Raw genomic sequence first — 17772 nt, forward strand, 5'->3', positions numbered from 1 at the left:
TCAAAGAGCTATGGTGATGTTTCTAGCATGATATTACTGCCACACTTAGCCAACACTGCTATGAACTCTGATCACGTCCCATTAGCTTCGGCGTGGACGCAGCACTTTTAGCACTTTATCATGCCACTTATAGAGCTGCGGCATTATAAAAGGAAGTCATTAGATTTAATTACTCCAATTATGTCCAAATAGAAGCACAATGATGTGGGCACATGCCACTGAAGCAGTAAGGCACAGATACTAAGTGTCCTAATTGTGTTTCACTCTTTTCCAAATGAATGGGGCTACAACACAAAAAACGAAAAGCCCCGAACATTTTTTTTCCTATGAACGAAAGCTTTCTAAATAAGAACCCATACTCTTTTCAACTCTCTGAATGTGTCGGGTTTCGCCAATCCAGTCCTATTACTGGAAGAAAAAAATGGAAGAAATACAGGCTTTCCTTTTCACAGCTGATTATTCTCAATATCCAAGCTGCACTATGATATCCTTGCTTCCAAGAGTCTTGATTGTATCGCAGCCCTGAAAGTTTGATTAAAAAAAAAGAAAAAAAAAAAAAGAAAAACGTCTGGAAAAAAAACGCCTCTCCGCAGGGCTGGGAGAGGTTGGGCATCTGCGTTCTTGCGATTGCGGCTGTGCAGACGAGGGCATCAGAGCATGAATTATCTATTAGTGTGACTGATATAACAGCAGGGGAGCCATTCTGAAACTGGAAATAGACATATACATCATGGACAGCGAGCTGCATGGCACTTTTGGTTATGCCACAAAGCCCGCTGGGATTTTCGGTTGTCATGGAAACCTGGATGATTGGACACACTTCCATTTCGAGTCTTTTTTCAGGAGTCAAAAAGTTGGACTTTCAATTCTGAGAACATGGGAAATACTCCTGTATACACACAATAGTACTGGTGCCTTTCGATGAACACAAAGTCTTTGTTCAAAAAAAAATAATAATAATTCAAAGCTTTAGATCCTGAAAGTAGAGAGGTAAAATTAAGCCTTTTCACTCTCAATCCTGCTGTGTGTCTCTCGGTCTTCAGTGTACCATGAAACAGGGATGAACAGAGATGACACAGCCAATCGAAAAAAAAAAAACGATTTTTTTTCAAGATAAATTTAAGAGGGATTGCTGTGAGAGGTAGGAAGTATTTTAGGGATCTGTTGAGAGATTCAGTGTACCTGCCGGCTCAGTCTCAGGCTCAGGCTTTGTGGTTACAACACAGTGTGAAAAGGTTAAAGATGGGTGGGAAATAAAAAAAAGAAAGGCTGAGGTGCTGAGAATTCACTTATAGTTAAATGCTAGTTGTGCTCAAAATTCACTATGTGAGTGCCGTTAGAACAATTGAGCGTTTGAATAACGAAAATAGTAAATGTTCTTTAAGTGTTCTTGGGTACTTGGACAATTATAGGTTCTTAGACAGTAGAGATCTTTATTGTCATTCTAGCTATGTACAAGTATGCAGCAGAACATATGCTACTGTTGAGTAGTATGTAGTATGGTGTAGAGTTCTGCACAGAACCTTAAAGGACCAAAGAACCCTTTAAGAGCCTTTAAGTGTTTACCAAGACAGTTTAGCAAAACAGATTCTTGTTATTAATAAGAAAATAGAATTTTAATGTTTATACATTCTTATAGGTTCTTAAATGGTTCTTGGAAGGTTGGATTGGATATTGGATAATTGGATAACTAAAGGTTCTTAGAGAGTTCCAAATTTCACTAAACTGTCTTGGTAACCTCATAAAGGTTCTTAAAGGGTTCATGAGTAATTGAATAATTAAAGGTTTGTAGAATTTCAAATTTCACTAAACTGCCTTGCTAAACACTTAAAGGTTCTTGAAGAGTTCTTGAGTAATAATTAAAGGTTCTTATCGAGTAGAGAGCTTTATTGTCATTCTAGTTACATATAAGTATACAGTAGAACAAATCGGTGTTCTCCAAAGCCCTGGTACAATATGTGTACAGTCTCCTAATAGAGCTCTACATGCAACACTTTCTTAAAGGGTTCTTGGATAATTGGATAATTAAAGGTTCTTGGAGAGTTTCAAATTTCGTTAAAAACTGTCTTAGTAAACTCTTCAAAGTTCTTGAAGAGTTCTTGGGTAATTGGATAATTAAAGGCTCTTAGAGAGTAGACAGCTTTATTGCCAATCTAGCTATGTACAAATAGACAGCAGAATGAAATAGTGTTCTCCAAAGCCTTGGTGCAATATATTATAACCTCCTAAAAGAGCTCTACATGCAACATTTTCTGATATACAAACATGCTGTTGTGGAGCTCTACAGAGAACCTTATAGGGTCCCCTAGAGGGACAACCAAAGAACACTTTAAGAGCCTTTGAGAGTTTATAAAAACAGTTTACTGAAATTTAAAATGCCTGACAGGTTCTAGGTATTAAGAAGAAAATCGGAATTTGATATTTATATATAACTAAAGGTTTTTATAGGGTTCTTCAGTAATTAGATTAAATTATTAAAGCTTCTTAGACAGCAGAGAGCAGAGAGTTTTATCGTGATTCTAGCTAAGTATACAGTTGAACAATACAGTGTTCTCCAAGGCCTTGATGCAATATACTATACCCTCCTGAAACGGTTCTACTTGGAACACATTCTGATACCAGGTTCTGCTATAGAGCTCTACAGAACCATAAAGGTTCCCGCAGAGGGACAATCAAAGAGCTCTTCAGGTTCTACATTGTCTAAGCGTAAACACAAGACACTGGCAAAGCAGCAGAAAAGAAGAAAGAAAGAAAAATTGGGTCCAATTAAACAAGGAACATAAAGTAAAAAATATATATAATGACATAATCTGAGGTCACACAGAGTTCACTAACATTCTCACTAACATGAAGTTACCCATAAAGCACAATTACCTTAGGAATAAACAATGTTTATTTCATTACTGTTCCACCAAAAAATGTTCCTAATTAACTAATTTCACAGCCTCACCACCATGCAGAACCCATACCACACACACACACACACACACACACACACACACACACAGACACACATATGCACGTGCTGCTCTCTGCTGATCCAACAAATGATTAAAAAACAAAAAAAAACAAAAACAGAAAACAGCATAACGGCTAATATCCAATCAGACTCACTGTGGCACAACTGCTTGTTATAATCAGAGTATAATCTCCATTTTATGCAAATGTTTCTTTTATTTATTTATTTATTTATTTATTTATTTTATTTCTTTAAGAAGGACAATACATATTAAACAAAATCACTTCATTATTTATTACTGTTTATGATGTAAATGAGTCAGATTTAGCCAAATGGCTAATTTTCTCTGGGAAGGTTGATGTGTTCACATTACATTCACATTAGCAGGCAACCAGTCACTCGTATCACTTGTAGTTAGGCATGTTAATCCTTTTTTTAGTTCCTATATATAGTTTCTAAAGTTAACTAGTTAAACACGGTTTAAATAAAGCATTATTCAGCATGAAAATTAGCTTTGTTGGCAAATTAGCAAAGCAAGCTAACTGTACTAGCTATGTAAACTTACCTGAGGCATCAGTGATTTCTGCTACTGCTTTCCAAGCTTTATTTTTCTTCATAATGTTTCTATACACATTTAATGAGAGGTCAGATAAGAAGAAACCCTAGTTACAAGGTTTATTTCCATTTTTTAATTTCCATTTCCACTGGACACGAAGTGCAGGAATGAAGAGTGGGGAACTAAAGAAAGGCTGACTCATTCAAGCTAATCGTGTGGACTTGTTGATCTGTCATCATACCTAATCTGCATAGAACTGAGACAATGTGAAAAAAACAAAAATATTTTCCCTTGTCATGCTGCCTTCTTGTAGCTTGTTGCTGTAATCGCAGCTCTTTGCCTCACACATACTTAGAAACTTTAATGATCGCTTTGTTGCTTGCTAATAGACTCAGACACAAGTACAACAAAAATCCACACCACCAAAATAGCACGAAGTGGGTTGATGAATGTTGTAGAAGCTTAATCAGTTAATTTAAGTTAATTATTGAGATTTTTGTAAGCCTTGCTGAAGCTAGCTAATTGGCTAATGTTACAGATCAATTCGTATTGACTCTAGTGCATTACTTCCTTGACTATATGTTTAATTTGTCTTTGTTTGACATACATGTCTTTGTTTGCATATGAATTTACTATTTCTAATAATTCATTATTTCAGCATTGAAAGGCTATACTCAGTTAGTGTGACTATGAAGCACTTTTTAAATCAAAGATGTATCCCTGTGAAAGTTTATTTTTTGTTGAAAAACCGATAAAATGTTAAAAGTACAATAAAACTGTTTTGTTAAATACTGAATAACATACAATATAATAGTGACTTCAATATTAAGCAAAGTTATCATTTTATCCCATTCTCCATTTTTACCCTCCACGTTTAGTAATGACTGCTCATTAAATGACACTACTATGCCCATCTCTACACGAATGCTATCTGTGTTTCGGTATAACCGTTGACATACACTACAACGCCTGCCACAAATATATCCGGATATATCATCTGAAATTCAATTCGTTTTTCTGCTCATTCACCTCTATCTGCTTTATGTTCATTCTGCATGGCTTTCACACACTGTGTCCTGAACTTTAATCCCGCAATGCTACAACAATTTCCTCTTTACTTGACCCAGAAAGCAGAGCCATCCTATCTGTGCCTTCTGTCTTGTTACTGTGCTGGGGTAATGCCGCCTGACCTGAAAAAAAAAAGGAAAAAAAAAAAAGAAATCCAGATGGCTCATGCACCCCAGCTCATGTCTGAAGCCCAAATGTGTCTGGTCTCTGCACAGTTGGGGGCCAAAGAGAGATATATAACAGGACAAATATATTCAGACTGAGAATTTCCTCTGATATAAATGGGAAATGATCCCTAACTAGGGATTGCTGGGTCAATTTTAACTTTTATTTGCCTTATTTGTGCACATTTGCTACTGATTTTTTGTAAGATTTCTAGAATACAGAGAACATGGAATTTAACGTGTAAATAAAAAAACGATGACAAATTGTGCATTATTGTTTCTGTCGCCATGTGGTTGTCATTTTGGCATACACCATATTTTCACACTTTCACTCCTCATGTGAAAGCATTATCATGTATTATACTGTATCATACTGTATATAATGTTAACGTAATGTCTAAACATGATTTTAAAAAATGTACTGGCTCTTTTATTTGCATTTTTTCCCACGAATTTACTGAATAATTAGAGTTTGGAAATGTAAAGCACCATAAGTGGTTAATGATTATCAGTGTGTCTGTATGTAAATAGATTTCAAAGATGTATATCTTTATAGATTTATCATTTTTAATTTTAGATTTATAATATAGCTTTACACTGATGAAGCTGAGGAATGTGAACCAACAACACTGTTAATTGTTGCTGCTTTACTTGCATTTCACCATGCATTATACACTCATAATTTTTTTTTTCTAAAATAAACCTTATATCTATTCCATTTGGTTTGCTAATTAATTAAATTGTTATTTTTATTTGCAGTTATACAGTATGTGATTAAATGAAGCTTTTTTCTTGTTTTTTTAATATTATTACATTTAGATCATTTTGCTAACTTTCTAACTAAAAGCTGGAAAAAGCTGTATTTTATATCACTTTACAGCACAGAGCTGTTAAATTGTCCAGTCCTGTCTAGCAGCTCTGACAGTTCAGCCGCAAGACAAATCGTATGGTTATACTCATGTGCTCGTTCTAAGAAAGTACTGTTAATAAAAAAAATGTCTAATAATAAATAGATAAAAAAGTGTTGTAAGTTAATAAAGAAAAACATATAATCGCTGATATGGTGAAGCATTTATGGGAGGAGTCTCCAGTGTCAGCACTATGTAACAGTATGTTTTCCTACACAGGAAAGGACAGAGGTCTTTGCTTTTCCAGTCTCTCTGTAACATGACAGAGAAACTCTAACTTCAAGAGAGAGAGAAAAAAAGAAAGGCTGGTGAGGGAATGACTGCTATAATGTAAGTGATAACAGGAACCAATTTGTTTTTGCAACATTAAATGTAATTACAAAAAAAGGTTAAAAAAAAGCACAATGGGTCATTTGTTAATAAATTAAAATTTACAATTGTTGGGCAAATTTCTGTGGTATAAGAAGAATAAAACAGTTCAGGATGTGCTGTTATTTGAAAATAATCCACATCAGGGTGGTAACATGTCCACACGATTAGCTTGAATGAGTCAGCCTTTCTTATTTTCCTGTAACAGAATGACCTGACCATGTTTTACTCATAACATATGTATATGTATATGTATATATATATATATATATATATATATATATATATATATATATATATATATATATATATATATATATTATGTGTACTATTCAAAAACTGAAAACACAGGAAAGTGTTAGAGATCTTCAAATGTGTTAAGCCACACAGTGTTTAGAATGCTGAAAATAAGAAGGATTACACGACAAAAACAAAGCAAGTTTACTACTTGAAGTAGTCATATTTACATAAATAAGGTCTTAAGCCTGGAGAGCTTTTACAGCATGATGTCGTCCCCACAGAGACAGTCATGACGCAAACCATCGTAGAGCAGGATTAAGTCAACGCTACGCTATGACGAGACGAAAAAAACAATTTGCCTATGGCTTTTTTTTTTTCTTACTGAGCACCGAAGAAGCCTCTATAACGCATCATCAGTTTCTATATTTCACAGCTGATTATTTGTTGCCTCGGCATTAAGGTACGGCTGTCAGAGAGCTAAGTAGAACTAAGTGGGAAAGAGTGCTTGGGGCGCTTTTATGCAAAATAATGCATCCAGGCACAATCGTGTATCGCTTGTGACACTTGTTTAAGATAAAAGGCTTCGTTCTAAACAAATCCTTTCATTAGTCCACTGAATTTCCACTTGTCTGAATGCCAGTGATTTAGTCATTTAGTCACATTCACTAGACTTTCAGGAACACATCATCAAGGCTAGCTTAGCTGCAGAAACAAATATGTGTTTGAGTTCCCAACCTCCAGGAACACAGCACAAAAACAACTCCTCCTACTTCATGCGATGGCACAAACATGTCATCACAACTCGTTCCCTCAACACTTAAATGCATACACGGGTTGCCAGACACCCGTGACCTCATTTCCCAGCTTGCCTTGTCCATTAATTTCAGTTAGGCCCTCAGTGGTATTGCTCAAACTACAGCTGGGTAATATTTCAAAAAAGATAGCACAATACAAGGCACCTGGAAAACAGCAGTGACACATTAAAAAAAAACTGAGGTTTAATGCCATTTATTATCAACAAACCAACATATTTAACAAGGAAAAAGAGGAAAAATATAGTTTTTAGCACTCAATCTGTGAGTAACAGTAGAGTTCAACATTGCAATATGACAACCTGGATGTCCTAGAAAAATGTATAGACACTAGTTCTGGCTGTAATACAAATCACAGGTTTATATTAATGTGCTCGTTGCGATACGTTATCGTTTCTACAGTAACAGCTAATTCACAGGGACTTGTACGGCGGATACTTCACGTAATCTAAACCTAATGAGAAAAAGGTTGTTTAAAGTGTCATTATTTAAAGAAGACAAATAGAATTGTTGCTCTGGAGAACGTTTCTGTAAAGATGTTTTATTTAACATTTATGAAGGGAGTTTTGGGTCTGTGTGGGATCTCCAATGTCCTCCCAAACATGCAGGTAGGAGAACTGGCTATGCTAAATTGCCTCTATGTGTAAATGAGTGTGTGAATGCGTGTGCGCGTGGTGCGTGCCATGTGATGAACTGGTGTTCCATCCAAGGTGAATTCTCTCACCTTGTGCCCAGTGTTCCAGGGATAGGTTTCCGATCCACCACAACAATAACCAGGATAAAGCGCTTACTGACGATGAATGAATGAATGAATGAATTCCACAATATATAGTGTAACTATAAATGGATAAAAACTATGATGAATTGTTCTTTAATCAAAGAAAACTGTAATCATTGGCAAATTACTGTGGTATAAGAGGAATAGGAAAATAATCAGATTATATCTGCTCTGTACCAGGCCACATCACATCCCATAGTCAATTATTATTTTCCTACAACAGCACACCCTCAAGTGCCTTATTCCTTATTTAATACTTTCATGTTAAGGATAGCATCTAATGTCATCATGCTGTGTTCATTATCAAGCAGTATTCTATAAATAAGTTATTAAATGCTCATACATGTGTCATGAAGTCCTTATGAAGATGCCACGTGATTTCTAAGTTAATTTTTCATGAAAAAGAAATCACAATATCAAAAAGCCTCACATAAAATTTGTGAAGGTTTCAAAATCACAGCCAGTAGTTTTCCATTCCCAGATCAGCTTTTGTGTCTGCGTGCCTCACAGAAATGCCCAATACTTCACTAATCAGTAAATGCAATCCTAACATGGCTCTGATAACGCCACAACACAAGACGAATGTCCCCCTAGGGGATACAGTGTACTCAGCCGTCAAACTCGGTGGCTATTTTTAATCTGTTGGTGACCTGAGGGATGACATTTCTAGAACAGTGAATTCCTGTGGTGCTGTTTAGACGAGCAGTGAAGATCATCCATGTGAGTTTCCCGCGCTGCATTTCTGACAGGCATGAAAGATGACAACATGACCTATTTTGCTTTATCAAGAACATTTATTTTACTTAAGCTAGGCTGGACAGACAGAGCAAAAATCTGCTTTCTGTATAACATAAGACTTGCCAAAAATCTTAGTCCCGTTAAAGATCAGTAACACTAAGCAAAGAAGCCCCTGATCTAAACCCTGATGTGCTAAATGGGGAAATCTAGACTGAACTCTCATGTGCACCTCATATTAAAAAGTTAATATCCCATTCTGAAAGATAATCACTTTTTAGTCATTGTGAGCCTACAACCTCCATTCACATGAATCTCTAATGTGTTATCATCTATGATACGAGTAATTCTAGTTTCCATCTCCAGCTTCTGTTATCAAAAGTGATTTATCAAGTACAAGGTATTAGTTTACATTTCTCTCCTGGCCACTGACAGATGTGTGGGGGCCAAATCTTTCACATCAGATTTAAACGTAACAGAATCTGGTAAACAAAAACTGGCTTTAACCCTTTCAGGCATAAATTATTTATATGCATATCCACATTCTTAAATATCAAATATTAAGAAGTAAATAGATTGTCTGTGAGTTTAAAAAAGGCTAAAACAGTATGCCTGAAATACTGATAATAAAAAATATATATATAAATAAAATAAATAAATCTTCCAGTGTCCAATATTTTAACATTCGCGTCTTAAATATGTAATGAAGACTACTTTTTTTTTTTAAATAGCATTTCAGAACATACAAAATTTGCACAGTTTGAGACTGTTGCATGATGTAAAGATGTTCAGTGAAGTCTGACAAAAAATTTTTTTTTTTTTTACTTCTTTGTTATTATTATTTTTTTTAATGTAGAAAGGTAGTAAAGACTGAGAACAACCAATAGTTTAGGAACCAAAACCCTCCACATCCAAACCATTTTTATTTGCATGCTTATTTGCATGGTATTATAATACTCGCAGAAAGACCGGACCAACAATGCCTTTAATAGAACAGGCTAATGGTTTTGTGTAACTTGAATATTTTCTTTTGCATAGTCAACTTTTAATGTACTACAAGAAATGATATGAACACTGGAGCTTATCAGCAACAACACAATCCATGTTTATCCAATTCAAAGATAAATGGATCCATTTGTGAAATGACTTTTTCCCTTGATAGCAAGTCATGCTGAGCCCATTGCTATATGATCATATAATCATGTTTGTAAAAGCAGTGCATAGTCTGATTCAAATAATTCAGTTTCATGACTTATTTGTGTGCTTTTTATTTGTAATCATGTACAATTTCAACTAAAGCCCCCGATCAGATCCTCTCCAAAGAGTGTCTTACACTGTTAACACCAACGTCAAGCCATTTCACAAACCTGTAGGCTCAACTAAATACTATTATTTATTCCTCCTTTATTTTATCCTAACTAAAAGAGTTTAAGAGTTTAATGTGGTAGATGTATAAAAAAATTTACACAGTCTTTTGTCCCCCGAAGTGAAAAAGCCATTCAGGGTAAAATAGGGTCCGCAAAATATTTTACTTGTATGCAAACTGTCATCAGTGTGTATTGTATTATCACTGACCAGAAAACACTTTCTATAAAAGATCAACTACAAACATATTGATATCGTGTTACAATGCATTATAGACATTGTCAGAATTATTTATGAAATTGCATTGCACTTTACAGCTGTTTATTTCGCATTATGAATTGTTAACATGATGCATGATTCATGTTTATATTATCACCAATATAAAAAAAAAATCCAGATCAACATTAAATAAAGCATTATGGGACCTTTTTCTATTTTATTTTTGCTCTTCTTTTAAGAGAGGTAATCAGGAAATCCTACTTTTTATTTATTTGTTTTCTTTAATTTACTGAATTTAAATTGAGTAAATGTAGTGCTAATGTTAACTAATCTTCTCGTCACAGGAAATCAGCGATTGTATTTTTCTTTCTTAAATAACAATGCATTTTTTAAATCTTTTTATTATTACGTTTATGTATGTAGCTGTTGCTAGAAATGGTAATGTATTAGAATGAGCGCATTAATCTAGACCTGTGATTTGAATTACAGTCAGTCATCAGATTCGAGAATTCAAAAGCGTTGTGGTATGTGTATACAGAATAACATATCAAATGTATTCATAGGTTATGATATTGACTGTATGGCCTTCCCCAGTGTTTTGCAGTGCCAAGTAAAATATGACTGACTTTAATAGAAAAGAGAAAAAACTTATACATGGCATGTAAATGTAATGCTCCCCTATAATGTCCTGTAATGAGAAGTCAGCGAGTGTGAACAGTAATGTGATGTATGGTAAACTACAGCATCACGCTCAAACTGCTCTCCAGCTGGGGCGTTAGGTGGGCGGCTGTACTGCTCCTGCCGCTGCATTTCAGAATTCAATTCCTCAGTTCATTAACTACCTGCAGAACTGATTTAAACCATCCGTTAATAAGATGGTTCCAATTTCCAGCAAGCGGGGAAGGTGCATTTCTGGTAATGACTGATCATGTGTACTTGTAAATAGGTGAAGTGCAAATGACTTTCCATTTAAATGGCTCACTGATTGAAATAAATGTACTTTGCTAAGGCTCAATCCATCACGTTTCCTAATCTGGCAGGAAGTGGCCAGTACAAGTGGCAACACATTGATTGAGACTTGAGAAACTGACAAGGTCTTATTAATGTGCCTCAAATATGAGCTGAAAGTACCAATAAAACACTTGAACATGCTTCAATATTGGTTAACGCTGTGTAGGCAACTCTTATGCACCTTCACCTTTTAGCGGCTGCATTAAGTTCCTATAATTGCTTAACTGTAGTTTCAAGGCCAGCGGTACCGAGGCGAGTGGCACCACGTCTAAATACATTTATTTTCTGTAGAAAAAGAAAAAGTTTTTTAGCTGAAATGAAGGTCATTGAGGTCTCTTTGGAGCATAATGGTCAAGTCTTGATGTTGCCTTCATTTAGCCAAGATACATCTTTATTCCAGGAATGTGCACATTAGACATGAATAGGTCAATGACAAGAGTCCGCTCAGGTCCTTATCATCCCATTTCTTATCTATTCTTTTAAAAAAAAAAAGCTTTTTTCACCATACAAATCTATTATTCTATTGCTACTATTATTGACTATATTTTTCTACCTTACAGTGCCAATACTAAAGAAATAGTACAGCCAATTCTCTTTTCTACATCATAAAGCTTAGTATTATTCAGAAAGACAATCTAATTAAACTATATTGTTGCAGAGGCCCAAAGAAACAATAAGACAATCATCTAAAGCAGTGTCATGGCTTTATTTTATTATTGTTGGACTGTAGAGAATGAAATTTATTTGAAAATAATGTTATGTTTAGCTATAATAGTAGGGGAAAAAATAAAGAATCTCCTCTCCTATATTTCTGAAGAAACACAACCAATCACAAGCAAGGCAGGCATGGCAGACTCCAGCTGTAATCCCCAAAATATTCTTATGTGGATTTGTGGCTCCCCCAGCCATTTTTCATTTTCACTCTGTAAGGCATTAGTTTGACAGCTAAGTGGAGCAAAACAAATACTACACACTTCAAAGGGGAGGAAATGTCTAATAACAGCAACCTGCTTAAACTATTTTCATTTCATTTGCCATAAGAACATGTGCAAGTCTTAAATAAGTTCTACGCACACAGGGGCACTTCCCAAGCTGTAGATTAGGCCCAGCACTAACAAACACACACACACACACACCCAGAGGTAGGGTCACTATTGACGTTGTACTTTTATTCAACACTGTTCTTAATCTTGGCTCTGTGTTCTCAGCTCAGCACATTCCTCAGTGACCACCATTCTGAGATTCTTCTTGAAACTAGGAGCTAGCTCTATTGTTAAAGAAGAGCTTTTAAACATCGAGGTCTATGTCTTTCATATGCAAATGACTTTTAAGAAAATCACCATGGGGGACTAAACAATAGGAGTAAAGGAATGGTTCAGGGAGAAAATCAGATTTCGACAATTTTCCTGTTAGAAAAATGTAGTCGCATAGCTGAGACATACTTGTCAAAAATAAAACAATCATAATATTAATAACAATTAATAGAAATTGACAACCTGTTAGCATCATGCAACATGTAAAGAAACATACCAGAAATGATCAACCATATCAGTCAGATAATAGTACCACGTTGCATGAACAATTTCATAAACTCACAGAATAAAATCTGAATTTACATTTTTAAATATGAGTCAATCAAGGAATTTTTAGAAGTCACACAGTAACAGAAGATACATTTGCAAGTCACTTTGCAATTAATTAACAAGTCGATGTGGTTTGAAGTTTATGTTGAGCTAATTGGTGGTCCTACTCCTAAAATATTAAACTGCTGTGCACATAATTCCTGTGCAAATCTAAGATGTAGAAAACCAATTCAACCACTCTTGGCTGAATAGCTGCATTTGAGGCGAAACCTTTGAACAAATCCAATCAAGAGATCCCAGAAATACGGATTTCAGCCATGTGATGCACTTGTGCACATTTCTATTTCTCATAAGTGAGTCCCTTTGCAATTAATTAACTGAGGCATGTGTGATGGTTTCAGCATGTGATTTGCATGGAAGTTTCTGGTCCTTGTTACCCATACAAGTCATAAGTCCAGTGAAAAGCCAACTTAATTCCAGTGCAAAGCCAACTCAGCTGCAAGTGATGTGGTCAATTTGCAATTCGATTTTTTTTTTTTTGACCCAACAACTACTGCCCTGATTCAGCAGTCCAAACTTCTCCTGTGAGTTTTGCTAACAAACCTGTGAATATTGTGAGTAAATCAGCCAGGTTTAATTCGTGCATGCATTAAACCATTTATTTTTCTCTCCACAGCCGATTACCCTGAGCGAGAGCAAACCGACTAATGGTCTTTTAATTGCCTGTGATGTCTGTTTCCAACTGTGATGGCCTACTGTCTTCATAAAATCAGAAATTACTGCTGACACCTAAAAGCTGCGCGCGCTCTGCTAAATGAACACAATACAGCCAATATTATGGCGTCTATAAAACTTAATAGGGCCATGTTGTTTATCATTCTCATAGAAAGAAAACTCTTAAAACTTACAACCAATAAATAACTTTAAATATTCAATTATAATCGATCATCGGTGATGTGAGAAGAGCGGACTGGCTACGTCACACCACTTGTCCTTAACAGCTCGCGCCACATGAAGGCGTTAGCCAATTAGCTAACGTTTTAAAACTAGCCTGACTGGATATATAGCTCGGGGAAAAAAAACTACAAAAATAATGGTTTCTTTTCTTTTCTTTTAATTATAACCTAGGGTATGTGTTGTACAGGGTTCAAAGTGCGAGTTATTATTGTGTTGTCGCCGGAATAAAGAACCACCGGCGACGTTTTTAACCCTTTTTTCGTCCTGAGGGAAAATAAGCGTTTATGTAAGACTTTCTCAGAGAAAACACGAGAATGAGGGCTTTCTCTCTTCATCTGCTTTGAGTGAACACAGCAGTGTTTAAAACACACGTAATGAACTCAGGTAGGCACTTTTCTGTCTCACTTTCTCTCTCTCACACACACACACGCTTTGGAAAAATGCCATAGACTCGACGCGCTCCTCGGAAGAGAGCTGCTACTCGATTACTGGAGAACACGAAGTAGCCTACAACATTATCTCATACTGTCACAGCCTTGTGTTTTCTACCAGTTATATTTTTCCTTTCCAGCCATGACTGAAGTGTGGGAAGCGCAAAATTGCCTCGCAGGAGTTCAATAACAGCGTATTTTACCTCCATGGTTCAGTGTCGCACTGTAACTGAATCATCACAGGGCTACACACTGCACACCAACTTCCATAAAGTAGCATACGCGTTTGGCTTTTGAAGCAATACCAGAAAAAAGAGAGACCGCTATAGAAAGTGAAAAGAAAAATGATTAGTGACATGGCAATAAGCTTCATGTAAACCCATACCGACAGCAAATCTGACAGTAATTCCTGTGCAGCTTCCATGAAGAAGGTACTAACACGCTCGCGCCATCACAGTCAGTGCATATCTGCATATTCGCCTAAGTTTGGCTTTCTACATTACTAACCACGCACTTTGACCACGTTAAAATCCAACACAGCGAGCAAGCACAGCATCAGCTGCGCCATCGGACCATTTCAGTTCGTGTCGGTTCCGATCATGCCGCATTAGCACCTCCGTTTCCATTTCCTCATCACCCATTTAACCCAAGGCTGCCATCCATCATCCAAACGCAACGCATTTATTTACTACTGTCCAATTCATCAGGAATGACTGCATCGCTAGCTCGCATCATATTTACGGGCTTGGAAACGACTAGAGAATATAGTTGCATTAGAACGAAGTAAAGAACCCCGAGCGCCAACTCCATGCCACACGACTCTTTCTCTCTTCTTTTCTCACTTCGCCAACATGCAGCCAGGCTACAATAAAACAGCCCATCTACATACGCCAAGCAACATCTGCCCGCTTTGAATCCAACAACAACCCACAATAACCAAAGCGAACGCAGCATGCAGAAAGAACAACATTGTTTCGTCAACTCTTTATCGTTAAGTTACTTTTTTCCCCCATCATGACAATCCATATGGCGCATCCAGGCAGTGTTTATGCGCGCGCTGTGTGTCTCACGCCCCCGCTGCTTGTTTGCCGCTCTGAGATTCTGTTCAGAGAATCCGCAAAAGACAACGCCAAAAAAAAAAAAAAAAAAAAAAAAAAAAAAAAGGGATACATGTAAACAGTGAGAGTATACCTTGAAGAACAGCTGCCGCAATCGTGGATAAAAGCAGGAGACTTGCAAGAGCTCCGCTGGCCGCGTTCGCCATGTTGGACACCTGCTTCTTCTTTACTAACGCCGCTGTGAGTTTGGAGTCGCTTCACCTTCAGAGAGAGAGAGAGAGAGAGAGAGAGAGAGAGTGGGTGAGTGAGTGAGTGAGTGGTGGTGGTGGTGGGGGAGGAGGAAGGAGGGAACAACGGCACATTCACAATCTGCGTTTCTCACAGCCTAACAACAAACTCCTTGTTTTGAACGCCAATAATTGTCCTGTTTAATGTTATAGTGCAATGACGCAAGCACTTACTATGCCGTATCAACCAAAGCAACAAAACCAGACAGGAAACACTGAAAGTGAAGGCGAGTTTGATAAATAGTCATATAAAGTTTTCTTCTAGAAAGGTGTGTTTTGGTCACCCTTGGTCAGTCAGTGTGTATCGAGAATACTTTCGGTATCTTATCCCTCCTTTGGTCTGACCGCTGGTCCTGTGAGAAGACAAAACAATGGTGCAGCACAATAGCAATTTGCATTAGTGATGGTCATCGCGACTCGCTTAACTGAATCGACTCCTTCGAAGCAACCCGTTTGATTCAATCAGGCTAATGAATGCTTTGAATGCTGCTGTTGTTTTAAATCCAAAAGTAAACCATATGACACTGTACATGCTGCATACATCATATATACTCTGTATATACTAAACTATAATAAGGAGAACACTTGATAGTGTGCTCTTGTAGGAAAATAATCCACAACAAAATGGTGTGATGCTATTTTCTAAATAACAGTACATTCCAGAGTGTTTTTTCCTCATATACCACTGCGTTTACAATGTTTAATTTCATATTGAACAACACGCTGTGCTTTTTAACCATTTATAGTTACATGTAATGTTGTGGAACATCAGTGAGACAAGTTCCTGTTATTATTTATGTTACAGAAGCTATAAATAGTCATTCCCTTACTACTGTATCTTTCTTCCTCTCTGTCTTGAAGTTGAAGACAAAAAAATAATAATAATAAAATGCAGCTTGTCATGGTACATGGAACCTGAAGACTTTGCATTGTCCAAAAACTTACGAGTGCATTAATATAAACCTACCATATGAATTACTACTGTCAGATCATACAGTGTACTTGTGCACTTGATATTAAACTTGAACTTAAGTGTAGGCTATATTATTGACATTTACACACATTCATTTTATAACATGTTTTCAATAATAATGTTTATGGTAATACCTATCTATGACAAAAACCACATTAAAATGTTACAATTCAGTTTTAATAATTCATCCATATCTTAAAATCGTGTTATCTTTGTTATCTGAAAATCTACAAGTCAAGCACATCAGCACTTTAGAAATCATCTTCTTTTTAACAGTCGTTCGTGTTCATGAATCGATTCTTTTAAATGAGTAATTCACGAGGAATCGATTCCTTTGCGACTCGGCCAACACCACTTTGAATAAGTAGATAGAGCGCCTCTACTGGTTATTTCTAACCAGTGGTTTCTCTTTTTATTCCAAGCAGACACTTGTGTATACATTTAATCCTCTTTTTTATGCTAAATAACGTGGGTGACTGTAATCTCGGTAATGTATAACATTCTCATGTGATTACACTGTATATCTCTACACAGTGCAATATTTTTTAGTTTAAAAATAGCTTATATTTTGTAGTGTTCAGTAGTGTTCACCGCTGATCAAGGTTTTCTGATTTTTGCCAAGAGCAGATTATTCAACCCCTGAAGGACTGCTAATTACCAGAGGAGTTGAATCAGCTAAAATGAATCAACGCAGTGGACAAACAAACATGACTCATGATTGACACATATCTTTTAGGTTAAGAAAAAATATGGCATTATTAGAAGCAAACCCAAATAAATAAGATACCCAAATAAAGGATTTTGGCTCCCATAATAGAGGGTGTACTGGTGAAAAGGAGTCACCAATATACAAGAAAATAAAATATTACATGTATTTATGCCTTAGTATCGCAGAAACATCTCTTCTTAAGTTCAAACATATAAAGTATTTACCTATTCTGCACTTACCCCCTCCTGCCCAAATGCAAAACAAGGGATTTCTCATCAACGTAATTATGTTGACTTTCTAAGTAAATTAATTGGGCACTTTTTGAAATTGACTCGCGGTTGGAGCCACCGTTGCAAATTGATAAGGTAATGCAGGTAGCTCAACCCTCGGAGGCTCATTATGCTAATTCACTACAGTGGCTCACAGGGCAATTGCTTTGATTGTCTTGAGATGAAGAGGAATTAAAGAGATGTTTATACAGGCCTCAACTACAAATTTTATAGGCCACGCAATGACTGAAGGTATCAATTATCATGTCAGCCGTATCAATATTCTTTGCCAATACACTTTTCCCCCAATCAGCTTGTAAA

The 17772-nt window shown here is 36.3% G+C and overlaps 1 protein-coding gene across 11 annotated transcripts in view; it reads right to left on the bottom strand.

Moving 5' to 3' along the window:
* Positions 1-17772, bottom strand: part of cadm1a (cell adhesion molecule 1a) — a 311796-nt gene that overhangs the window by 266283 nt on the left and 27741 nt on the right. For 2 of the 11 annotated variants that reach the window (XM_026938563.3, XM_026938560.3), the window contains exons 1-2: positions 15675-15857; positions 15347-15474 (exon numbers count right to left, since the gene is read on the bottom strand). In XM_026938563.3, the coding sequence (XP_026794364.1) occupies positions 15347-15419 (73 nt within the window). In that variant the 5' untranslated portion in view covers positions 15420-15474; positions 15675-15857. Of the gene's footprint in view, positions 1-15346; positions 15475-15674; positions 15910-17772 lie in introns of those variants that run through there. The other 9 variants (XM_026938557.3, XM_026938559.3, XM_026938556.3 and 6 more) reach the window with 9 other exon arrangements.

The sequence above is a fragment of the Pangasianodon hypophthalmus genome, chromosome 15 (genome assembly GCF_027358585.1).
Source record: "Pangasianodon hypophthalmus isolate fPanHyp1 chromosome 15, fPanHyp1.pri, whole genome shotgun sequence".
NCBI lineage: Eukaryota > Metazoa > Chordata > Actinopteri > Siluriformes > Pangasiidae > Pangasianodon > Pangasianodon hypophthalmus.